General features: G+C 45.6%; 1 protein-coding gene across 1 annotated transcript in view; it reads right to left on the minus strand.

Annotated features, from left to right (window-relative positions):
* LOC138274070 (uncharacterized) overlaps nt 1-26,850 on the minus strand; it is an 84,343-nt gene that overhangs the window by 11,048 nt on the left and 46,445 nt on the right. Inside the window, exons 2-3 of the mRNA XM_069218963.1 lie at nt 21,959-22,279; nt 20,577-20,664 (exon numbers count right to left, since the gene is read on the minus strand). Coding sequence (XP_069075064.1) covers nt 20,577-20,664; nt 21,959-22,279 — 409 coding nt within the window. The remainder of the gene's footprint in view (nt 1-20,576; nt 20,665-21,958; nt 22,280-26,850) is intronic.

Consider the following 26,850-nt stretch of genomic DNA (forward strand, 5'->3'; position numbering starts at 1 on the left):
GTGCGTACCGTCACCGCCGGCATACATCACCATTGGCCACTGTAAACCTTATGGCCCAATGGTATCCAATGAGGAGTTGTAAGGCGGTGCTCGACCGCCTCCCGCAATAGCGCACAATGTCAATGGAATTACCTCATTTCCACATGTCCTTCCATACAGGACAGGTGGATGCCATTTCAGGGGGGGACAGGCCACTGCACCTAACTGCGTCACAGTACACATAGGCACCATTTGGGCCTATCCAACAATATACCATTCCAGTCACAACATGCAATGCAGTGTAGTGTATGTAAATATGGAATACTGACGATCTTCTCACCGTTTTGCCCCCTAGATTGCTCCTGCTGCAGATGAATAGGAGATGGAGAAATCCCCCCGTGTACAGGCCCCTGGTGGACTTGGCAACAATGGAGGACATTATCCTCACCTATAGACTGGACAGGGCCACAATCACAGAGCTGTGTGCCCAATTGGAGCCTGACCTGATATCTGCTATCCGTCAGCCAGCCAGGATCCCCCCTCTTGCGCAAGTGCTATCAGTGCTCCATTTCCTAGCAACTGCCTCCTTCCAAGTGACAGTGGGCTTGGCAGCAGGAATGTCTCAGCCAATGTTCTCAATAGTGCTGACCAGAGTGTCCTGCCCTGATTAAACACATGCACAGCTACATCGTTTTCCCCCAGGTGGTGGATTTGGCCACTGTAAAAGCTGATTTCTATGCAATGGGACATATCCCCAACATTACTGGGGCTGTTGATGGTACACATTTTGCATTTGTTCCCCCCCCCGGGAGAAATTAACAGGTGTTAAGAAATCAAAAGAGCTTTCACTCCATGAATGTGCAGATATTGTGCCTGGCAGACCAGTACATCTCCTATGTCAATGCAAAGTATCCTGGGTCTGTGCATGATGCCTTTATCCAGACGAATAGCAGCATACCATATGTGATGGCTCAACTCCAGATGCACCGGGTGTGGATAATAGGTGAGCCCTGGTTCCCTCCCAGTAGGTGTTGGTGTATGGGTATGGTGTGGGCCCTAAGGGTTAGCATGTGTCTAACAGTTGTCCCTCGATATTTGCAGGCGACTCTGGTCACCCCAACCTCTTATGGCTACTGACCCCTGTGACGAATGCCAGGACAAGGGCAGAGGAATGTTACAATCAGGCACATGGGACGAACAAGAAGAATCATAGAGACGACATTCGGCCTTCTGAAGGCCAGGTTTTGTTGCCTCCATCCAAAAGGTGGATCCCTGTACTACACCCAAGAAGGTCGGCCAGATCATCGTGGCATGCTGTATGTTGCACAACCTTGCCTTACATCGCTTGGTGCCTTTTCTGCAGGAGAATAAGGCTGGAGATGGGCGTGTGGCAGCAGCGGACCCTGTGGACAGTGAAGATGAGGAAGCAGAGGATGAGGATGAGGACAACAGAAGTGCAATAATATGATAATACTGCCAATGACACACAGGTAAGGCACTCTAACTTAATTTTTCATTGACAGTTTTGTGTTTGACATTGTCACTGGCATGCTGATTTTCCCACTTCTATTGCCATTTACTGCACCCTTGGCATCACTATTTTCAGATATTTGTGCCCCACTATCGCTCCTGGTGTGTTGACTGCAGCCAACTACAGGTCATTCCTATGTATGTGTTAATGTACAGCTGTATTGCAGTGTTTACAACTTGTTAAACGAATACATAGTTCAATCATTTGACAGACTCCATACTTGTATTTTTTCAAAGGGTGTTTATTTAAGGGCTAATAGGTAGAGGGGGATGTGCAATGGGCTGGGGGTGATGGTGGAGGAATGTCCAGGATAGAGTCCAGTCTATGTGGAGCACAGGTGCATTGTCCAAGGGGACATAGGAAGTGGAGCAATGGCAGTTCAAGGTGGGCAGGGTGACAGGGTGGGACACAAGGATGACAATCAGGAGAGCCTTATTTCCTGGCAGGGGTCTTGGCAGTACTCTCAGCCTTCTGCCTTGATCACAGGGACTGTTTGCGGGGTGGTTCTCCTTCTGCAGGGGGAGGGGTGCTGATGGCCTGTTGGCCCTGTGGCGGGGCCTCCTGTCCACTAGCGGCAGCAGAGGTGGAAGGCTGTTCATCGGTTTGGCTAGTGTCAGGGGCCCGCTGGTGTGCCACTGCCTCCCTCATGGTGTTGGCCATGTCTGCCAGCTCTCCTGAAATGGTGATCAGGGTGGTGTTGATGTCCTTCAAGTCCTCCCTGAGCCCCAGGTACTGTCTCTCCTGCAGGCGCTGGGTCTCCTGCAACCTGTCCAGTATCTGGCCCATCGTCTCCTGGGAATGGTGGTATGCTCCCAGGATCTTGGTGAGTGCCTCCTGGTGAGTCGGCTCCCTGGGACTGTCCTCCCCCTTTCGCACAACAGTTCTCCCAGCTTCCCTGTTGCCCTGTGCCTCTGTCCCCTGATCGTGTGCCCACTGCCACTGACCCCAGGTCCCTGATCGTCCTGTGTTTGTGGGGTAGCCTGGGTCCCTGTAGTGGTGGACACACTGCTGATTGACGTGTCCTGGGGACGGAGGTATGGGCCCCCTGGGTGGGTACTGTGCTGGTGTTTCCTAAGGGGGAGGCTCTGTGGTGGTATGGGACTATGCCTGGGTAACCGACTGTCCGGCGGTCCCTGATGGGCCAGGTTAGTCATCCAGATCCAGGCGGCCAGAGCTGCTGTCATCACTGTGGGCCTCTTCTGGGGGGGGACTGGATGTTGCTGGCACCTCCTCTCCAGTGACGTTGGGTGGGGGACCTGTGGTAATGTAAATGCAGTGTTATTGTTTCTGTGTGTGACCTCTTGTGCATGGGTGTGTTGCCCTCTATGATTGTTATTGCCCTGGCAGCTTTGCCTTGTGTGAGTAGTTATTTTGTGGGCTAGGTGATTCTCTCTAGTGTGCATGCTTTAGTGATGGGTGTCCATGCAGGTCTGTGATGGGGTCCGTGCATTGGTGTTACATGCAGGGCTTGGTATTGGGAGGGGTGGGTTGTGATGGTGGGGTGTGTCTGAGGTGGTAGAGTGATGGGAGTGAGAGTAAGGGTGGAGGTTTGTGATGGCATGCAGGTAGCGGGGGTGGTAGTAAGAGAGATTTGACTTATCAGAGTCCAGTCATCCTCCTACTCCTGCCAGGCCCTCAGGACACATGATTGCCAAGACTTGCTCCTCCCATGTTGTTAGTTGTGGGGGAGGAGGTTGGGGTCCACTGCCAGCCCTCTGTACAGCTATTTGGTTTCTTGCTGTTGTGGAACGCACCTTCCGCCGTAGGTCGATCCACCTCTTTCTGATGTCATCCCTTGTTCTTGGGTGCTGTCCCACAGCGTTGACCCTGTCCACGATTCTCCACCATAGCTCCATCTTCCTTGCAATGGATGTGTGCTGCACCTGTGATCCGAATAGCTGTGGCTCACCCGGATCATTTCCTCCACCATGACCCTTATCTCCTCCTCTGAGAACCTGGTGTGTCGTTGTGGTGCCATGGGTGTAGTGTGAGTGATGTGGGTGAGGTTGTGTGGGGTAATGTGTTGGGGTGTGTGATGTAAGGTGCGTGGTTGGTGTATAGGTGATGGTGGTGTGTGGCTGTGGTCTTGTCTGTGGTCTTTCTATCTCTCTTGTGGAAATTGTTTTTCATTGCAAAGGGTTGTGGGTAATGTGGGTGTGTGTTTTATAGTGGTGTGGGTGTGGTATGTGTATGGGTGTCAGGTGTGTGTTATTCAAATTGTCCACTGTAGTGTTGTTTTGTTAGTGTGTGTGTATTTGGAGCGGGCGATATGTACTGCCAATGGTTTAGCGCCATTGAGTGTCCGCCGCAGTGATTCGTGGGTCATAATGCTGTGGCCGTAGTTCTGTTGGGGTAATGGTGTGGGTTTTGCTATAGCCAGTTTATCACTGACCTTTGGGCTGGCGGACTTGTGTGTGTGGCTGTATAGTGACGGATTGCTATGTGTGTGTTATAATATCGGTAGCGGTAATCCCCTGCGGCAGCGGTATGTTGGCGGCAGTCAGCATGGCGGGAAGCGGTACTTACCGCCAATGCCAATGTCATAATGAGGGCCTATATGTTGGTTGGCTCTCGTGGAAATTTGCAGGTTTTATCTCAGTCTTAAAGAAGAAATTGTATAGAGTTGTGTTACCTTTTTATGTCAATGTGTATATAAGTTTGGAAATTATTTTAAATTTTACCTATTCGTTCATAGTTCCCACCTGTGGAATCTCCATGGAAGCACTCACAAGTGTTTTGGATCTGAAGCTGTAGCAGACCAATAACTGTTCTTGAAAAAATGTATATATTTAGTAGCATTCCTGATACCTCTGCAGCAGCACAAACAGTCCGAACCTCCAGTATGCCTGTGCCCTTCCCCTTTCCATTCCGTATTTTGAGGTATGACTGCTAGGAGCCTCTGAATAGATATTAAACTTAGATGGTTGAATTCTGTACCTCAAGGCCTGTGACACTGAAGACATGGCTTAATATGCTCCTTTCTCGAGTTCACCTTAGCATAGACCATGTGCACAACATTGAACCGGATTACTGCATGTATACTTCAGAGCACCATTGTAAATGACCACCAGAAGCAGTGGTCGAGACCATTTCTGTAGCAGGTGATGTAGTCACTATCTACGTGGCCTACGTTTACCAGGTTAACTCACAGCTGCTTTGCCACCTTCATCTATCTGTTAGTTTTCTAAGAACAACAGTGCTGACTTTAATTGATATTAAGTGGTATTTATCTTTCCTGTATTTGCACTAGCTAATTCTGCAAAGAAAGTTAATAGTGGTTTAATCAATTTAACACACATTGTGATCTTCAGTTGCCAAGATGTTTCATCATGTGAAGGTTTGTCTTTCAGTGGCAGTGTAATGTCACTTCTGGTGATACAGTTCATCACAGTTAGATGTCTCTTCCCGAGTTGTGATCAGGGTCTAGTCATCTCAATTCCTGCGATGTCACATATGGTGAAATAGCACATGATGTCACATTCATTACCTCTGACATTTAGTGAACTGAATTCAATGCCTACTAGCTGGAGTAAAAAGCTTCTGCTGCTGGAGTCACCTGCTAAATGTACAGCCAGTAACTGGCCCATACACCATCCAGAGCTAAAAAAGCATGCACTGCTTAATTTGGCAAAACAAGCACAATATAGAACTACAGAGGTCATAATAGTTCTCAGGAGCCTGCTGCCACTGCTGATGTTGAAGCCTGGGATACTAAAGTCCAAGGCTGTCTATTTTTGTTTCCACCACACCTTTCTTTCTTCCACCACCTTACATTGTGTATCTCTTAATCTCACTCGTGTTATTTTTCAAACCTGCATTCTCCCTTTGTTATGCGTTTTCCATTTATCTTTACCGTCCTCTTTCTCCCTTTGTTACCTTTTTCTGTCCTGGCTTGCCCATGGCAAAGAAGCTGGGTTTTAATCTCATAGACAAGCCAGGTTGCCCGAGTTATCTGCTCGGTTTGAAGGCTACAGTCACTTAGCAAGACACGGAGAATGCAGAATAGATACGAGCATGGGCAGGCAACGTGAATCCAAAGAAAAGGTTACTTAAAACAGTCATAAGATTACAGTATGCACAGTCTGGAGAATTTAAGGTTCAGTTCTTGTAACTTTAGCGTTTATTGCACTTAACATATTGTGAGTCAAATAATGTTTCATGGTGACACCTTTCCTGGAATCCTGGTATCTTAAATACATTGTATTTATATTTATTATTTTCTACCTAGTAACATGTCGCGCAGTGGAGCCGAATGTTCGGCTCGGGCGTGGCGTGTCCTGCTGCCGCACGCCGCGTCCCGTCTCGGGGGGCAGGACCTACTGTCGCCCAACGTGTCGTTGCGCAAACCGAATGTTTGGCTCCGGACACGGCGTGCGGCAGTAGGACGTACCGCGCCCGCACCTTTCTTATATTTGTCGAGGCCCCAAATTGGGCATGGGGCCTTGTTTTTCCTTTGGCGCAACGCTCCCCCGTTAGATCCCGCTCCCCCACTCACCTCTCTTATTCTTTTTCTTCGTTTCTGTCGTTCTTGTTCTCTCTACATTTATACTTACTTTTTTTACCAATGTTTCTTTCTCTTTTCCCAGCATGCTTTCCTTTTCCCTGCATGCACTGGTTCCCTATTCACTATGGTGTTTTTTTCTATAGAATTCTAAGACTTGATGCCAATTCAAGATGGCAACTTTTTACTTCCTGTCGGTCACTTCCTGTTCCTTGGGTATATAAGGTGTGTGCTTCTTTTTCTCTTTGTGCTGCAACACTTCCTGTTTGGTGGTGGTCTCCTGTTCCTCTGCGTCAGATATTGATATTCTGATTTTGTTCCAGCTTTTTACTGGTCATTTTTCCTTTTTGTTCTGATTTTCTTTTACTTTTGTTTTTGTTTCAGGAGTTCCCTTTTGTTGAGGTTTTTTTCCCCTTTTGGGTTTTTTTCCCCCAGGGACTCCTTCCAGAGGGCACGGACTGCCTTTGGCGCTCCCTCAGTCAGCAGCACCGTGGCTACCAGAAAGGGTCGCCCCTATTTAGGCCAAGGCAGAACTTACAAGAACAAGAATCTCGCCACACATCCTGTGGGCAACAGACACAGACTGCAAGTAGGTCATGACATAACGTGCCTGATTGGGCCAGGACAAAACGATTCTAGCACAAAACGTGGCCTGATTTCCTGAATTAATATTTGCTAGTATCGTAACCCACTGCTAGGGCAGAATCTGTATGCAGACTTATGCCCGTTATATATGGGATAAAAGACCCCCGCCATATATTATAAGAATACTGCAAGTTACTGAGGTGTTCCTTTGTAAGGTCACAGAACTCAAAGGTGACTTGCATATACTGAAACTATTCCAACAATGGGGTGATCATTCTGTTTAAACAAATCTAACAGATGCAGACGGCAGCAGGATTACAGCGCTCTTTTAGGACTGTGCTTTAGAGAAAGGACTTTCATGTTACATAAGTTTTGACTGTAATAACAGAGGTATTAGACAGGCTACTTAAAACTTAAAGACCCCGGCCACCCACAGCTAAGTTGTTTACAAGTATACAGAGATCAGTACCTCAGGTTACTTGAAATTACAAGTTCTGCCCTTATGTAGGAGGCTGGTCTGGTGTGTAGTGGGTGCCTATGGTACTTACAACTAATACCAGGTCCATTGATCCCTTATTACTGTAGTGTATGCAGAGTCTCGAAGCCAGGGCTCTCTAGAGGTAGCTGTGGACGAGCAGCCAAGGCTGATCTAGGGGACATGCAAAGCTCATGCAATACCACTGTAGTCACACAGTACTCACACATATGAAAGAAAACACCCAGTGTTACAAAAATAAAGGTATTTTATTTTGGTGACACAAATACCAAAAATACCATAGAGGCTATACTCCCTTAGGAGGTAAGTAATACACAGATTATGTACACTAGTATTCAGAAATAGGCATAAAAACTGTTAGAAAACAGTGCAACTAGTGAAAATCACAATAGTTAGAAATGGGTCTAGGGGGAGCACAAGCCATATGCTAAAAAGTGGAATAAGAAAGTCGGTCTTCCACCTAGGCTAATGTAGTGTATAGAGGGGAGCTGGGAGTACTTAGAAAGCCCAAAGGCAAGTACCAGAAACCACCCCAGTGACCCGGAAAGCAGGAGTAAATCACAGTAAGTTTCCTAGAACACACACAGAAACGAGAAGAAGAATTATGCAAAACCCATAAGAGACTACAAGACACCAACGGTGGGTTCCTGGACAAGAAGACCTGTGGAAGAAGGGGACCAAGTCCAAGAAGCATAGAAGAGTCCAGGAAGAGCAGGAGCCCCTGCTAACCTGAATGAAGGTGCAAAAGATGAACCACCGGTGAAGAAGAAAAGTCAACACTGCACCGTAGAAGACAAAGTCGGGTTCCTGGAGGGTGCAAGTGATGTCCCGCGCCGGATGGAGAATTGCAGTCGGGTTTGCATCATAGGAGTCCGCCAACAAGCCTTGGCACACGCAAAGCTCTCCGTTAGCGGAAAATGGCGCTGCCCAGGACCAGGTGGACTCTACCCAGGAGGGGGAGTCATAGGGTGTTCTGAAAAAACTCAGAGAGCCCACAGAAGACCAGGCAGCACACACAAGAGTCACACAGTTCGGGGACAAGAAAGTTGCAGAAGTGGCCCACACAGCACTACGACAAAGGTTCCCACACTGCTGGAGAACCACTCAGGAAGCTGTGCGTCGCAGGATATAGTGCTGGGGGCAAGAGCTACAAGATGCATTAAGGACTTGGAGGAAGGATGCCAACAAGCCTTGACAACTGCAAAAGACACGATGCACGGGGGTACTGTCGTGCATGGGGAGGCAACGTCTTACCTCCACCAAAGCGAAACAGCTGGAAGAGAGGACAGTCGGAACAACTTCAGTCTTCCACCCCTGATGCAGGATCCACGCAGCTCTGCAAGAGAGGGGATCCACACAGCCGCGTCATTGCAGTTGGTGCCTGCTGAAGCAGGGGAGTGACTCCTTCACCCTAAGTGAGATTCCTTCGCTCTTCTGATGCAGGCTGAAGACGGGCTGTCCTCAGAGGATGCACGACCGGGAAACTGTTGCAGTTGCTGGCAGGAGATACAATGTAGCAGAAGGTGTCTTGCTTCTTTGTTGCAGCTTGCAGAGTTCCTGGAGGGTCCAGATGCAGTTTCTTCAGTGAGAAGTCAAAGTGTAGGATGCAGAGGATTCCTGGTGGAGTCTTGAAATCTGAATCTGAGGAACCACCCAAAGGAGACATCCTAAATAGTCCTGAAGGGGGGACTGGTCACCTAACTAGGTAAGCACCTATCAGGGGAGGGCTCTAACGTCACCTGCTGGCACTGGCCACTCAGATGTTCCCAGAGTTCCCTGCCAACCTTGAATCCAAGATGGCAAAACCCCTGGGGTGATGAAGGACAGGGGATTAGTCAGTCCCCATCCCTTTGTCCAGTTTTGCACCAGGGTAGTGACTTGGGGTCCCTGAACCAGTGTAGACTGATTTATGCAAGGAGGGCACTAAATGTGCCCTTCAAAGCATTATCAGTGGCTCGAAGAGGCCACCCATCCCAAGCCTGTATCACCTACTTCCAAGGGGAGAAGGTGTAACACCACTCTCCCGAAGGAAATTCTTTATTCTGCCTTCCTGGGCTCCATCTTTTCATGCAACACGAGGGCAAAAACCTGTCTGTGAGGTGGCAGCAGCTGGGGCGGCCTGGAAAACCTCAGAAGGAGGAAATGGCAATGCGGGGGATCCTCTTTGGAGCCCCCAGAGCCCCGAGAGTGCATGGAATCATACAACCAATGCTTGCAAAGGCTTGGGGTATGATTGCAACATGTTTGATACCAAACATGCCTATGTTTGGAGTTACCATTATGTAGCTGGATATAGGTAGTGACCTATGTCCAGTACATGCATAAAATGGTGTCCCCACACTCACAAAGTCCGGGAAAATGGTCCTGGAGTTCATGGGGCACCTCTGCTAGTGCAGGGGTGCCCTGACATACAGTTACTTTGCACCCTGCCCTCAGGGCTGGAGGGCCTGCTATAGTAGTGACTTATAAGTGACCTGGTGCAGTGAAAATGGCAGTGAAAGGGTGCTTGCACCTTTTCATGCAAGCTGAAATGGCAGTCCTACAGAAGCCTTTGCATGGACTCTCTATGGGTGGCAAGATATATGCTGCAGCCCATAGGGAACCCTGGAACCCCAATGCCCTGTACCTAGGTACCACATACTAGGGACATATAAGGGGACACCAGTATGCCAATTGTGGGTGAAATACAGAGTTTTTGGAGAGACAGCATAATCACTGGGGTCCTAGTTAGTAGGGTCCCAGTAAGCACAGTAAGCACACTGACATCAGGCAGAAAAAGGGAGGAACCATGCCAAGAAAGAGGATACTTTCCTACACCTTAGCAGAGCTCTCCCCCAGATGGGCATCTCTAAGCAGGGCTGATGGTGCTCTGCCCGGTGGCAAAAGCCATGATCTCTGCCCCTTGGCAGATCAGAGGTGCAGCGTCTAGTCTACGGTCTAACTGATTGCCTTCATATTCTATCGTAGAGTAGCCTAGATTGCCAACTCCAGGACATGCAATGAATATGTGTGAATTTGGATCCTCGGACTGCATTTAAGATTACTTTACCTATTTATATGCTACATTTTTTACATTATTTTCTTTTAAGTTACATTAGTACACAGAAAGGTTTCAAATCATGTCATTCTAATAAAAGAGGTAAAGAAAACTTTTTATTGGGTTTAATTGCAAATAATATACCAACCTGGCACAGTGTTTCAGGGTTTGACGTTCCAGGGCCTCAACGATTTCTTCGTAAGATGGTAGTAGCATCTTGAAAACAAGCATGGATAATGCCAATCATTTTGTCTATTTTCAGCCCAAGCAAAAATTGCAGAAGTCAAGTACATCATGGGCAGCAGCTGTGCAAAAGTTCACTAGGTCATCTCAAAATACACGGCATGTAAGTATGTATTTACAATTTTTATTTCCATACCAATACCCAGACTTCACATGCAACGTGGTGATTAGGTTGATGTAGTGGATACAATGTTATTGTCACGTGGCTTAGCATATTCGATATAATGATAAAATACCATACCAGCTGCTTTACCCCATGATTAGATACAGTATGTAAGCTCTACAAGATAGGTGGAAGTCATTTCAATGTCTTTGGAAAAGACAACTGATTTGGAGTGCTGAAAAGTTCACACCCAGCCAACATGACACTTCTAAAGAAGTATCTTGTGGAAAATAAAATTAACATTTGCTTCGAGCTGAAAGCTGCGGCATCAAAAAATACATTCTCAAACTAGTAGTTGGGTATGGGGATTCTGTGCTGAATAAGGCAACATGAGAACTGGATTTCCCTGGGATTCAGCTGCGCTTGAGACATGATGTCACATTGAGATCAGATGGCTCTCTAAAAGGTGATGCAGAGTAATTTATCACATTTAAAACTATGCCTCTTACCCTTACTTTACTGAGCAAAGATTTTTCAGATTTTAATTATTTGATCAAGTACTGGGCAACTCAGCGACACAGAAAGTCAAAATATCTTTGTTGTTATCGAAAGGTGAAGTGAACAGGGAAAATGACAATGATACTCTGTTCAGTAACTCTTCTGTTTTTTGAGAGATAGAAAGCAAGATATGACTTCTACGTTTCTGTTGTAGTAAGATGGACCTGACTCTTGGACCTCCGTATTCTTGAAATCTCTTTTTTTTTCGTATAAAATAATTGTGCCAATTTCAGAGGCATATTTTTCTATAGTTGGAGTGGCGTCTTGGAACACGCAGCATGTTAATTGTCCAGAGGCTACAATACCAAACCTTGTAATTCGAAAAACTGTTTTGTTATTACTATATTCAGATGTTTCCATTTTGAACATTCACCTCTAGATGCTAATCATGGTTTTAGGATTTTGGCATGTAATCAACAATTGTGATCGCAGGCAAGCCTCATTCTCCCTGTACCTCAAATTGTTAATAAGGGTAATATGAAAAAATATGTGAATGGTAAAAACTAAGGGCCTGATTTAGACTTCAAAAAACAGTATTTACTCTGTTAAGGCAATAGGGTAAAATACTCCGTCACCCTGATGGAGGACCTGTCCTCTGAATTTAGACTTGTCCCCTGACCTGGAGACTACTCTGGTCATTGCCAAGAACCGCTGGTACGTTGGATTCTGTCAATGAGTTAAAGGTTTAACTACTCTGTCAAATATGATGCCTCCCACCAAATTTTTAATAAGTTTTTGTGCCTTCAAAAACAAAATCCCAAAGCCCAATTTGGCTTTTGAAAAAACAAAAACTAAGGACACCCACACTCACAGCATGGGAGTTTTCTCCAGTGGTGTGAAGGTCATTTAAATGTTTTCACTGCCACATTTGTTACGGTGTAAAGGGAGAGTAAAAACTGCCCATTTGACCAATCACTCTAACTTTGGATGGCTGTTGAATGGAGAGGGGGCAATCGAATGGCCAAACCATGCAAGGTCCTTACTCTGTTGGGCCATCAGAAGAGAATGTCAGCAGCAGAGACAGAGTAGCCTCTGTCGCTGACATACTTAAGCTTTACCCAGCTGTAAATCATGTCTGCAGAGCTTCAGATTGGCAGGGAGAGTACTCTGTCACTGTTGCAATGGAGTTCTCTCTCTGCCAAACTCTAAATCTGCCCTTAAATGTATAATATGATGCCTAGTGATGCTCGATTAATATGTTGCTAATTCCTCCTACGGATCTCTTTTAGTAGTAAACTGCTTAAACCGCGCATCAAAACTGCGTTATCAACAGCACAATTTAAGGTGTCCATATAGACATTAAAATTAGCTTTGTAACGAGCTTCACCATGTAGTTATGGTTACACTACATCAACTATATCAAATACCTAACCGAAAATAACTTTTATCTCATAGACACTAAACAAACATGTATACACACAAATACATACAACCCTCATAAACGCACACACATCCACACAAATACACAGAGGCGTGGACACGTGTGAGTAAACAGAAAAGAGGGAGTAACAAAGAGAAATAAACATTTCTCCTCATTGAGCCTGGTTCAGGGAGGTGTAGCATTTTGGCATAACCCCAGGTTTACTTGTCTGAAAAAATCTGGGGTTGCGTCAAAATCCATGGGCGGATATGGGAAAGTCCATGCTCTAATAACACAAGGCAGAGCTATATTTTGCATGTTACTTTTTTATTTACTAAACTTTGCAAAGCAGCTTTGCAAATCTCTAAAATGATTTTGAGTCGGGCTGTGCCACAAGTGACGCAACCCTGACGCAAAATCTTACTAAATCTGTCTCTTAGAAACTAAGATATCTCCTTGACTAGTGCAGCAGTTTCTTTTCAATTTCAATGTACACATCTTCTGTATGTCATTCAACACGTATGCACAAACTGCAAAATCAGTTTAATAGTGTGCAAAAAAACATGCCAACAAACTTATAGCAAGGAAAAGTGGTTAGAGGAAAGGAAAATTGTCCCAAAGTGGATATATGCCTGCCAAGGTTTCACTCTTCAGGCATTGTGTTTGAATCTTCTATGCATGTTTCTTTCCCTGGTCAATTACGTTGCAGTCATTTCCCCTCGTCAATGAAACTGGGCTTCTACCAGACGAGGTTGCCTTTTTAAGATGATATACAAGGGTATGGATGAGGAATGCTCCCCCTCCATGATCTGGACACAGGCAAGACTTGCAGGAGAGAATGAGTGCAGCAGCACATCACGTGGGAAGACACTAGAGGAGGCAGAGGTGAGAAATTATAAATGGCACATGTGGGGGAGGAAGTTGGTGACAGCAGATGGAGCACCATTAGTAGAGCGAAACGGAGCACAGATTTCAAAGAGTAGTTACCAACCACGATGCGCAGATGTAAGGCGATTTAGAAGTCGATACAGGCGAGGACATCGGGAAGGATGCACCCACTGGGACTGAGACACAGGATAGGATGCAGACAACTTCTAAAATGAGATGCAGCTTCGGCCAGGATGAGCCATAGATGGGGAGTCTAGGAAGTGCAAAAATGAACTCAGCAGGGATGCAGGGGAAGCCAGAGAAGGCACAGAGTATTTGTCAGATCTGATAACTTAACAAAGCACTCAAAAACATTTAAAAAAAGTCTAATTTGTGACCTGCAACATTATATCTAACTGTAGGCAATACATTGTCTGGAGTAACAAGACAACATAGATGGTACAAATGCACTGCAATTACACTGAATGAACCCACTATTTGGATCTGATATAAGCCATGTTTCAAGATAAATGGAGAATGTGTAACTGCTAAATGTATATTTAAGGCGAATATCGTTTAACCTCAACAATAAAACACGACAGAATTTTGTGATTTTGCAATTTAAAACACAATTGCAAAATTGGGAGCTTTAAAAAAATCGTGCTATTTTAGAAAAAAAAACTTGCCAAATAGCATTTTTTTTTTTTTTTAAAGGGACCAACTCACTTTTTTGGCACTGCACTATGTCAATTACAGAAGGGTGAGCATTAGGCAGGAGAGATTGTTACTTCCTCACAGGTATGGTGTAGAAACACCATGATGAATGGCTTTTGGGACCTGCCTTCCTGTTTACACATGTATCCCAACATTAAGTAAATGAAATAACTGCCAGAACCCGCAATCAGCAGAAATATGCATTTTTCCAGTGCCTTTTGTCAGTATTCTGTTCCCCTTGCCTCCTGAGACCACCTCGAAACACTGCCATATACCACCACTGGTTCAACTCCTCCTGATGCCTCATGTCACCACTGGGTCCCATAGCCCTGTGTCTTCTGGAGTTCCTGTCCCCCACAGCCCATGTCACTTCTGCCCCTTCTCTCCACTGCCCTGTTACCTACCTTCGGCCCTGTATCTCCTCTGGCTCTGCTCCACTGCTGTTCAATGTTGTATCTTAATCCAATTGCAGCGTTGTCCCATGTCTCCTTTGGCCTTCATCCACTCCTTTCAATGTCCCTCTAGCCTCCTTTCCACCACTTGTCCATGGCACCTCTGGCCCACCCCTCCCCGGTGTCCCATGCCCTCGTTCCTCCCCCCACCTGCTGCCTGGGTGATAAAAGAGGGTGTTTGCAGAACTAGATAAACAGGAATCAGATACAATAAAATGTTCAGTTGTGTAGCATATTATACCAAGAACAATCCACAACTGTGTTGAGAAGTCAGGCAAGTCCCTCCTTCTGCAACCGTCATTAAGAACAGAATATAGGTATCACTTTGGAATGCCTAGGGTTCCAAACACAGTGCACAGTAGAACACAACAAATACATACAATAAGAAACAATATTAACTTCAATAGTGTGTATTGAAACAATGCACATCACATCATCTTCCTCTCAATAGAAAAACAAAAAGAAAACTATGCAGCAAAAAAGACAAAATATGATGAGGATCAAAAGACAATGATAAACTATTTGAACTCAGGATGAATTTTAGAAGAATGGCTTTTTTCTAGTACAGATGGTTGACGCAAGTGATGTTGCTTACAGAATACCATCTATGTTGAAATTTGTTGCACTTGTTCAACCATCACACCATGACATCCAAACATGTACCTCTTCACCATCAGACAAACCTTCACCAAGCATAACGTCTGCTTGTTTCTGTGAAACAGGATTCACAACACTTCTGTTCCACCACCCTTCCCCCTCCTTCAAACAGTTTACTTTGAAACTCTAGCCACTTCAGAAGCAAGATCGATTTAGACTGCTCCTTGAGAACATAACTTGGTTCCTTATTAATAACCCAAACAAGTTGCAAACCCATTTCGTTAGCATTTTGCTTATTATAAAAGTAAAATATTATTTTCACTTGCTTACACATAACATCCTCTTTGGCAGATTTCACAACACGTTGACCCTTGGAACACACATCAAAGTGTTCCCTCTTCCAAACAGGACCCAGTCTTGGCTTTGACAATATTCTTCCATACTTTCCTTCTGAGGTAGGAATCAACACACAATTTGACAATGTTGTTTGAATTCCCTGTTTGAGGAGTCTATAGGCTCTCTATACCAAGCCACTGGATGAAGGAAGGGCTGTAGAAAGCCACTTTAAGACACTTGGCATCATGCAATGTAAAAACCGCAATAACTAATTCTATGTAAAATGACTGCCATTATCAGTGACGAGTGCCTAGGTGACCTCACTATGGCAAAGATCGTATCCAGGAACTTTATCACACACTGTGTTTGCTGCTCTAACAAATGTGCTATATATCAATTTAGAACGGTAATCTACAGCCACAATCAAATAACTCATATCAATATCAAATGTGTTGAATGATCCAGAAAAAAAAAAAAAAACATTTTTTTCCCAAGGGCATTTAGATGAATGCAATCATTTTCACAAAGATTTCCAATATTTGGCAGACAACAAACTATGATGTGTGCAATAATCCACAAGCCTAACCTGTGTGTCCATGCCTGGATACCAACACCATTGGTTCAGATTCCTCACAGTAGCTGAACTCCCAGGTTGGCCTTCACTAACAACCTTTATAAGTTTTTCTGTAAGCTCACAAGGTGGGACAAATATCATTCTGATGTGATAAAATGTTCTGAACAACAGAACGTTCTAGTGTACATGTACAAAGCAATGCGGATCTGTGTTTCTGCATCCAAACACCTGGCAACTGGCCAAACACCAAGCACAACTTGTGTTGCCCAAGGTCAAAATTCAGTCATTTTGGACCTCTTCATCCATTCTTGTTCAGACACTGCCATTTGAGTGATCATAACTGCATTGATTGCTCCTACCATATATTCCTTTTCAACAGTTCATTTTCTCATTGAGAATCATCCCTTACAGGAAATGTCGACAAACAATCTGCACAATATCTTTTCCACCTGCTAGAAATATATTTTATCAAAATTGCACTCTGATAAACAGGGCAATAATCTGTCAAGTGGCAAAGAGGTATAATTACAATAACTGTCACCGAACATATATATTTAAGGTTAACGATCAGTGTGAGTATTTTTTGTGTACTATATGATATTGTTGTGCAGCTGTACCGTGTAATACATTTGCAAAAACTGTCTAGGGTCCAGTCAGGCTTGTTGGTAAAACCTTAAGCTCAACCCTGGGTAGATCTGGCTGCAAGCAGCAAGGCTTAAACAAAGGAATTAGTGTAAAGTATCTAACACTATCAAACAACGAAATAAAGCCAAATGACACAAAAGAAATCCAGCACCAATATATAGAAATAGATCATATTTTTATGATTTTTTAGATGAGAAAATTCCATTGGAGGGTTCTGGCGATACAGATTTTTTAGGGAAACTGAAATCTCAGTTCAACCACAAACATACATTGATAACCATAAATTTGTAAACTTTTGCCTAGTTTGTAGGAGTTGAGTTTGAATACTCTGGCCCAGATTGTGCAACCAAATCTTACAAGGGGAATGTCTGAGGGGCCAAAAAAGAGTATTTGTACAGTTACCTGGCCACCAAAGTGTTTTCCAGTCCAGATCCAAACTTTACAGCACGGCTACGGTCGACCTCAATGGAGTGTCCTGATATTGCAGATGCAGGAGATGGAAGATTCTCAAGGATGCTCTGGGTGCTGTACGGTTGATGGGGGTGCCTTTGCAGTAATTACTCAGCCCATGGGTCAGGTGGCATGACTTGGGCCACAGAGATCGGGATCCCTCAAAGTCCTCTTTTAGACTGTAGAAGGCCAGCTGTGGCTGGGCTACCAGCCTCCATACACAGAGGTCCCAACGATATCCTTTGGTGGAGGATGGTATCCCTTGTGGGAAACCAATCTGAACTCAGACAACACTCGTGGATCCGGCTGACTCGGATGCAACTTTTGGTTGGTGATTCTTCTGAACAGGCTCCTGACCTGCCAAGTTGGTCTGTAGCATGGGAATGACTTTTCCCCAAGCAAGGAGCCACAGGCACAGTCCTTTCTTCACTAGCCCAAGGTGTGGCAAGGGCAGTCCAGCAGGCGGTGCAGCCTCTCTTTGTCAAATCCAAGGGAATCAGGGCAGTCTGTCTTTGGTCCTCCTTCCAGTTCTGATATGATCTGAGGTTCATGGTGCCAGGGGTGTCATAATAATTCCCAGAAAGTGCCCTGAGGACATAATGCGGTCATTAGCCAATGGGCTACCAGGTCCCCTACTTCTTGGTGTCAACGATCTGGCTATGTGTGTCATAGAGCAATCTAAGAGTGCACTATTCTGCCCACTCTCAAGATGTCAGGACTCTTCCTCAAATGCTAGGAGCTTGGTAGCCCAACATGGAGGTGTGGCTACTTGAGAGCTACACGCCCAGGGGAAAACCGGTTTAGCCACTGTTCTCCCCTCTCTGTTCCTGCTGCTAGCCTGTCTGATTATCATTTGCCCATTTGCTTCACTTTAAAGACTCCTTTTGGTCTAAAACCCTGAGTGGCTTCCTGCAAGGGGAGGTAACACCTCACCCTGTAGTAGGCTGCTATTGTTGCTAAACTTGGGAGTCGTCCACATTACTCCTCAGGAGGGCAGAAAGCAGTCTGGTATCCCTGGCACTTGGTATCATCACCATATATGGTTCCATAGCCAGAGTTGTTTGTACCAACAAATACTCTTAATATGAGGGTGTCTGCAGTTTGCTGGCCTCCCTCTCCTTTACCAGGAGTTCCTTGAAAGCATATTTGAGCCATTATTTGTCCATCGCTGTGAGGTGGTCAAATAAGGTAAACCTATCTGGTCTGCCCAGTTTATAACACATGTCCCCCACACGTATCTTAGCCACAGGATGCAAGGGCCCCTAACACATCTAAGGTAATCCAGAATATCATCTCTATCCAGCGAAGCCTCCTGATTTCACCAAATAAAGCACCATAACATCAGGGGATCCAATTTAATGCCATCCTCCATAAATGACAACCTCAGCACTTTATGAAAGATGAAACTAGGTGATCCTTAGGAAGCGCCAAGTAGATGCCTGGAGTTCCTATTATCCTCAGCTTGGAGACCCCTGATGAGTTTAAACCCCCACAAACCAGCACCATAAGTGAGGGTCTGAGCACATTTCCTGGCATAGATCTCAACTAACACAGTCCCTGACTTGTTACCAATCCTAAACACCAGGACAAGGAGATAAAACACAGAGCTGCAACACGTCAGACACTTTTTTTTTCAAACAGAGTCCCCAAGACCAATGAGAGTCAAAAATTACACTTACGTAGAAGAATTTGTGGGTTAGGCCCAAGGAGGTACCCTTAAGTACAAAACAGCGAGATTTCACTTGTTTCCACCCACATTGCATCATAAACATTTTAGACTGATTTACAGCTTCAATCAGTGTATAAAAAGGTGGGTAAATGTCTGCCCTTGACAGTTGGTGGGTCCCTGCCCCTAACCGCCAGTGCTGCTCTAGTCCAGGAATATATGAAAGAAATAAAATGGGGGCAAGTTCACACCCTTGCCACACCCCACGTCCCAACCCAAAACTCTCTGTGCATTTACCCCCCTGCACAAATCTAACACAGGCACTCAGATTATAATGGAGAGCATGTAGAAAAGCCACCAAGCTTGGATCAAGTCCCAGGGAAAGGAGAACCTCCCGAAGTTTAGAACTGATAACACAATCAGAAGCACAAGCCAGGTCCATAAAAGCAAGATACAGAGGGCTATCTTTTGCCACAGTGTATTTGTTAAGCAGGGGTTAAATGTTTAAACATTGCTCCTGAGTTCCCAACCCAGATCTAAAATCATACTGAGCATCAGTAATTATGTTATTTCCATTAGCTAAGGACAGGATCCTATCCAAAATGAGCATTCTGATAATCTTGACAGCGGAATTAAGAAGGGAGCAAGGCCTATAGCTACATGGGGGAGACTTTTATGGCAGAATGCCAAGTCCTGGGCAGCCCCACCCGACAGGCTGCATTGGCATAGTTAGCTATAATCAGGACACAGACGTTTACCTCCTGTTTATATAGGTACATAGGGACTCTGTCAGGTGCTAGGGCTTTATGCATGGGGCTATTATGAATCTCTGCAGCCATTTCCTCGACTGTGAGCTCTATATCAAATAGAAAAGGGGGTAGGTGCACCACAGTTCAGAACAATCATCAGAGTGATAGACCTGTTTAAAATGCAAGACCTAAGAATCCGCACTGATATTATCATACAGACAGTTAGACTCAACATTAGATCGCTGAATGTGATTAATCATCTGCAGAAAAAGACCTGAGTTACTGGATCCATAGGCCAAAGTCAAAGTACCCCAAGCCTCCTCCTTGAGTTCCGCCTTCCTTCAACGAATGGCTAGCTTATAAGCCCTTCTACAAGTCCCAACCTTGTCTGGGGCCCATGGGATCATTTTAAAGGCCAATCTCCACCCATCACCACTTGGCTGGAAATAGAAACCTCCCCATCCCCCACAGCAATCTCACATGCACCAGGTTTTGGGTAGGACAAAGTGACAACAAGCAGATTATGATCACTAAATGAACAGGGGATAACGTAGCCCTCGTTCATTCGGTCAAGAAACCCCCTGCTGACAAAGGTATAATCAATACAGAGGAGCCTGCACCTTTAACAAATTTGGGGTTTGATAAGCAGTGGGGAGCAGTCCGCGCAAATGCATTACAGAGGATGAACCTAGCCAGATACCAAGTAAGCCTCCATATCCAGAGCCCCAGGTGCCCATGAACCTAGTTTAGCATTAAAATCTCCTGCCAAAATAATGGATAAGGCTCCATCTTGAGAAAGATGGCTACATTCTAAGTCACAGATAAAATAAAACAGGGCAATAAAGTTTGGGTTAGACCTGGAGGAAATGTTTGAATTAACAAATTGTGCGTGGGGATTGGGACGATAACACAATCAAGAGAGACTTTGACCCAGACAGCAAGCCCCACCCGAGTCTGCCCATTCCAGACGAGCCAGAAAGGACAGAATGACAGATAAAACCAACACAAAAAAGTTCTTTTTGGAACCAAAGGCCTGACTTAGAATTTGGGGAATGGGTTACTCCATCACAAACCTGACGGATATCCTGTCTGCCATATTATGATTCCCATAGGATATAATATATTCATAATACCTTGGACAGGATATTCATCACGCTTGTGACAGAACGCATCTACAAATCTCTGAATCAGGCCCAGAGTCTCTTGTAAGATCACAATGTCCTAAAGAGAAACAAAGTCAAGCAATGGTGTATCCCGAATTTTGGCTGCGAGGCCCACCATGTTCCAGCTCAATATTGTGACCTTCCTCAATCTGGTTGGGTAACCACGGGCACCATACCAACATCTGTTATTTGTTGCTGGGCTGGTGTGGGATCAGGTGCGATATCTCTACATGGAGCCTCCAAATTGGGACTGTTAGTAGGGCAGACCAGCCCCCCCCCAGGGCTGACCACGCGGGGTAAGAGGGACAACCCAGTCAGTCATTAGAACAGGAATCAGGCAAGGCTGCAAAGCAATTAGTAACAGGTACCGAAAAGTGGGCGTTTGATGTTGAGATGTCAAAGGGTAATACCCTTGGGAGTCCACCGCTTAAACCATTTGGCCTGTGAACATTTTTTTTACATTGCTCTTTCTAACAAGCCCCATATATGTGGCACAAGGCAACTCCCCAACCACCGATTATTTGGCAAAATTAACAACAATGTAGCCGCCTTCGAATTCTGTGCTAATCGGACCAATCCAAGGAACTCTGCATGCAAACAAGACTTCAGCCAGTGAATGGCCTTCATCATTAGCTGCTCTGAACTTTCCGTAGCCCGTGGCTTGGCTAGGATGAGAACATAAGAGCAAGCAGCCGGCGGTAAGTTAAAAACAGCGTGGCTTGGCTAGGATGAGAACATAAGAGCAAGCAGCCGGGGGTAAGTTAAAAACAGCATCTCTGCTGGCCCTACGAGGGGCCATTCCAGGTGAACAAGGGGCCGGGACCTGCAGAATAGTCCTTGATGACTGGGAGAGGGGTGGATGTTCGCTAGCATTTAAAGTTAAAGCACCACCATGAGTTTCCTCATAAACAGATACCGATCAATTCTTGTTTGAGCATTGTCAAAATCAGAGCTGAGTCAGAAGATAAACCTAATTTCAGTAAATGTTTTTCATCAACAGAAAGTTTACGTTTAGATAAATTCAACACACTGAGTTTTCGGTTCAGTTGTTCTTGTTGCGGTGGTGGTGGGGGGGGAGGGGTTGTCTCCCTTGGTGTTGTGCCTTGCCCTCGCCCTCTTCTGATCCATCTCCTCTGCTTCCACCTCTTCCTCTGCCCCTTGCAGGGGGTTAATCCCTTTTTGGTTTGTCGGCCTGATGGTGAATGCGCTACTCACCCTGAAACCCGAAGGTGTTTCTGACTCTGGAGGTGCAGGGCAGTTCCTCATTATCTTTACTAACATTCGAGATGGCCTCCATCAATATCCGATCTTGTTTCTTTTGCATGTCCTCCTGCCCCATTTCTTTCTCATACATGTTGTATTTCCTTGCAAAGGTTAAGATTCTGCCTAGCATAATCCCTCTTATGGCGCTGGAACTTCTGTTGTTTTTTTAATTTGACCTCCTCCTCAAATTTTGCAAGTCTCTTCTCCATTTTAATTTGTCCGTCCTTCAGGAGAGTTTGATCTGTCTCATTCTCAAGATCTTTCCTAAGGTCTTTAATCTCTTGTCGAATACTCGTGAGATCCAACTCAGCATATTTTGCCAGAGTCTTCAACATCGCCTTGCAATCTTTCGCTGTGAAATCTTCTAGAAGGCCAGGATAGGGGGACTCATATGTGGGCACTGTAAATATCTGTAAACGACATGGGACTCAATTTACTTTAATTAATCTTACAAGCAAAGTTAACTCCCACTACTTATTCATTTTAAAACAATTTCTCCAGGGCAAAAATGTTTTCTTTAAGAGCCACAGTACCTGTTTTCAAACCCACCATCCTGTCTGCATTGCTCGATCCACCAATCTCCTCCGAGTCACTGAAAATCCATTTGGCTGCTTCCATTCTAGCCAATTCACCATCTGAAAGATCCACTGCCATAGTCTTATCAACATCTCATACACCCGTTCACCCTGCAGTAAAAGGGCACCGGAAGACAGTTTGGGCATGGTAGTCCTGTGTGACCAACACACCTCAACGCTCAACCTTTCTGAACCTTAGTGCAAACCAAATCCAACATGGCGGCAGTGGAGACCACAGAATTCAGGCCACTTTTTTAGCCACTGAGGCGTGGTCATATCCACTTGGTGTGCAGGTGCTCCATGGCGGGCATAGTTCCCAGACTCAAAATTCACAGCACACTCTGACCTGCGACCAGAGAAGGACAGGCACTCCACTGGATATGTGAATACAAAATCCTTTATTGCAGCTAAAAACAATTCATGTCACTGACACATTTCGGCTCAATGGGTCTCAAGGTGAGCAACAAATACCAAACCCATTAACATACACACATCGGGAACCTTCGGCCTCCTTCTCTCCCACTTGCGAAATACTCTGCAGGATGAAAGTATATCCCACATCATTATCTTAAGAGACTATCACCCCCACCGTTACTAACACATTTTGTGAAGTGTTCTTTGGCAAATGCTGTTGAGTATCACAGCATCTGCTCCACATGTTGTGCAGCCACATCCAATCTGAAAAATACCTGGCAAACCGGTTGTTAAATGTGTTAGATCTGACAGCCTTAGGGTGGTCATCTCCCAACTTTTTGCCTTCCTGCCTCTCTCCATTTTTCTGACCCTGTTTTTGCTGGTTTTATGACTCTTCACACTTTACCACTGATGATCAGTGCTAAAGTGCATATGTCTCTCCCCTAAAGATGGTAACATTGGTTCCTACCCAATAGGCATATTTAACTTATCTGTAAGTCCTCTGTAAAGTGCACTACATGTGCCCAGAGCCTATAAATTAAAAACTACTAGTGGGCCTGCAGCACTGATTGTGCCACCCACATAAGTAGCCAGTTAACCATGTCTCAGGCCTGCTGCTGCAAGGCCTGTGTGTGCAGTTTCACTGCCACTTTGACTTGGCATTTAAAACTACTTGCCAAGCCTTAAACTCCCCTTTTTCTACATACAAGTCACCACTAAAGAAGGCCCTAGGTAACTCATAGGGCAGGGTGACATGTAGGTAAAAGGGCAGTCACATACTTATGCGTTTTACATGTCCTTGTTGTGAAAAACCAATAAATTCATTTTCCACTACTGTGAGGCCTGCTCCTCTCATAGGCTAGCATTAGAACTGCCCCCTATACTTTTGAGTGGTAGATTCTGATCTGGAAGGAGTAGCCCTGTCATACTGTCATATTTAGTATTGCTAGAATGGTAATAGAAAATCCTGATTACTGGTGAAGTTAGATTTAGTATTACTATTTTAGAAATGCCACCTTTAGAAAGTGGACCTTTTTCTGCACTTACTGCCCTCTGTGCCTTACAGCCCAGTCTCAAATCCACGTCTGGTCTGTGCTGGTTGACAGCTCCCTTTGTGCATTCCACGTAGACAGCCATAAACACAGGACACTCAGGGGGTCATTCCTACCCTGGCGGTCCGAGACCGCCAGGGTAGGGGACCGCGGATGCACCGCCAACAGGCTGGCGGTGCATCCAGGCCCATTCTGACCGCGGCGGTAAAGCCGCGGTCAGAAAAGGGAAACCGGTGGTTTCCCTCCGGTTTTCCCCTGGCCTGCAGAATCCTCCATGGCTGCGCTGCAGGCAGCGCCGCCATGGGGATTCTGACCCCCTTCCCGCCAGCCTGGTTCTGGCGGTTTTGACTGCCAGAACCAGGCTGGCGGGAACAGGTGTCGTGGGGCCCCTGGGGGCCCCTGCAGTGCCCATGCCAATGGCATGGGCACTGCAGAGGCCCCCTAACAGGGCCCCACATTGATTTTCAGTGTCTGCATAGCAGACACTGAAAATCGCGACGGGTGCAACTGCACCAGTCGCACAAAAGCAACTCCGCCGGCTCAATTAGGAGCCGGCTTCATCGTTGCTGTGGCTTTCCCGCTGGGCGGGCGGGCGGCATTTTGGCGGTCGCCCGCTCACCCAGCGGGAAAGTCATAATGACCGCCGCGGTCTTTTGACCGCGGTACGGTCATCTGGCGATTCCTGCCAGGCGGGCGGCTACCGCCGCCCGTGGGGGTAGAAATGACCCCCTCAGTCTCATCTGCATTCATCTGCATACCAAAAGGGTCTCCCTGGGCAGGAGGGGCTCTCTCTTACATTTCAAAGGCCAGAGACCTGCCCTCACCCAAAGGACTGATAAACCCCACAGGCATCCTGGCAGGCAGGGCTCATCTGAAATGGGAACTTGTGCACTTCAAAACCACTCTTTGAAGTTTCCCCCACTTCAAAGGCATTTTGGGGTATATAAACTGGGTCTCTGACCCCACCAAATCAGACACTTCTGGATTTATACCTGCACTCTGTCAGAAGAACTGCCAGGCTCCCCAAAGGACTCAACTGGACTGCTTTGCTGAGAAGGACTGCTGCCCTGCTTGTTGTCCTGCTGCCCTGCTAGCCTATGATCTTGCTGAAAGGTCTCTGCCTTCTCCAAAAGTGCTCTCCAATGGCTTGGATTGAGCTTGCCTCCTGTTCTGAAGTCTCAGGGCCAACAAAGACTTCACCAGCTAGCTTTTTGCTAGTTTTCCTACTTCAGCGACGCCAAGAATGACTTCCACGACACCAGCATCGACGCAGCAGCTGCTCTCACTCTGTGGACATTCCTATACGCAACAACCGCGGCCTGCAATGTAAGTCTAATGTTGCAGTGACACCTCTATGACGCACTGTGCCTGCAATGCAAGTCTAATGTTGCCGCTACACATCTGTGATGCACTGTGATCGCAACACTGCAAAGTCGACTCATCACATCTTGACCAACTTGATTCATCGACCCAGTGGAGTCACAATGAACCGACATCTTGCCACTGATGCTGCACCAGCTCCCTCTGCAAACGGATGGAACCGAGGCCTCACCTCCCCTGCCTCAGAGTACGGAATTGACGCCTCACCTCCCCGGACGCCGTAAGGGACTGACACCGCACTGGCTCCAGCGATGCTTCATCGCCACGACTCCATGAGACGTCTTTGTTTCTCAGTTTCAAAAGGTACTGTGCCCGGGGGGCTGCGTGACTCCTTGACTGGCACCTGTGGCATCAGATTATTAGAGCACTCTTTCAGCGATGCTGTGATAGCCCCAGTTGGCGCTATTGAGTGTCTAAGTGCTTTAGTGGGATTTAATCTTTAAAAATTCCTAAGTTTGCTTGTGTACTTTCGATTTTCATTGTTTTGACCTTGTTTTATTCACATAATTATTATATATTTTTCAAGCCTGTGTGATGTATTTTGGTGGTGTTTTCACTGTGTTACTGTAAGAGTTATTGCACAAATACTTTACACGTTGCCATCTAAGTTAAGCCTGACTGCTCAGTGCCAAGCTACCAGGGGGTGAACACAGGATCATTTAGGTTGTGTTGTGACTTACCCTGACCAGGATTGTGGTCCCTACTTGGACATGGGTGTATACCTCTCCCAACTAGAGACCCCAGTTTTTAACAAAATGGAAGAAATGGTTGAGGATTTTTTGAGAACTATCTGGTATCTATAGATGCAAGCAAATTTGATCCGGCCAAATGCAATGTGCTACTTTTCAACCACGTTGGAGAGGCTGGTCAGGAAATTTTCCATAATTTACCAGTCATTGAGTCACCACATAGTGCTTTTGCCACTTCAGACGTTTATCAAGAACCTGTTGCTCATTTGAGCAACCAATTTTCTGAGGAACCATCTGCGCTGCTAGAAGGACACAACCTTTTGTAAGTTGTAGCAAGGTGGTGAGGAAGCAATATTCAGCTGATTTGCACATCTTTACAGCTGTAAACCTAGTGGACATCTAGTCAACAGAAATGTGTGTCCTGCGCATGGAAAGATTTGTAATTTATGCAAAAAGTTGTGTGCAAGATTAGAGTGCTGTGAAAGTCAGTCATTTTCAGACACCTAAGAAGTGTGAGAAGGGATTAACTACAGTAAAAGAGATAGGAGATAAGAATGTAAATTGTAAAAAGTTCCCGCGCGTTTTGTGTGTATTGATTTTATGTCTGTTTATGTTATTGCAGATTCGAGATCACCAATAACAATTGTATCAGGCTTTACATTTGATGATAAATAGCAAGGTGTTATGTTGGCACCAACAGCTGTTAATTCTAAAGCCTTGGGGAAATTTGCCTTAATTTCTGTAAATCATTAAGATTCAGGATAGAGAGCTAAACATGAAGATTTATGTGACATTTTAGGCTGGCAAGATCAAGGAAAACTGGGTATTTTCTTAGGCTGGGTTCAGGGAACAGAGTAAACACACTTAGCTA

This window comes from Pleurodeles waltl, unplaced genomic scaffold (genome assembly GCF_031143425.1).
Source record: "Pleurodeles waltl isolate 20211129_DDA unplaced genomic scaffold, aPleWal1.hap1.20221129 scaffold_158, whole genome shotgun sequence".
NCBI lineage: Eukaryota > Metazoa > Chordata > Amphibia > Caudata > Salamandridae > Pleurodeles > Pleurodeles waltl.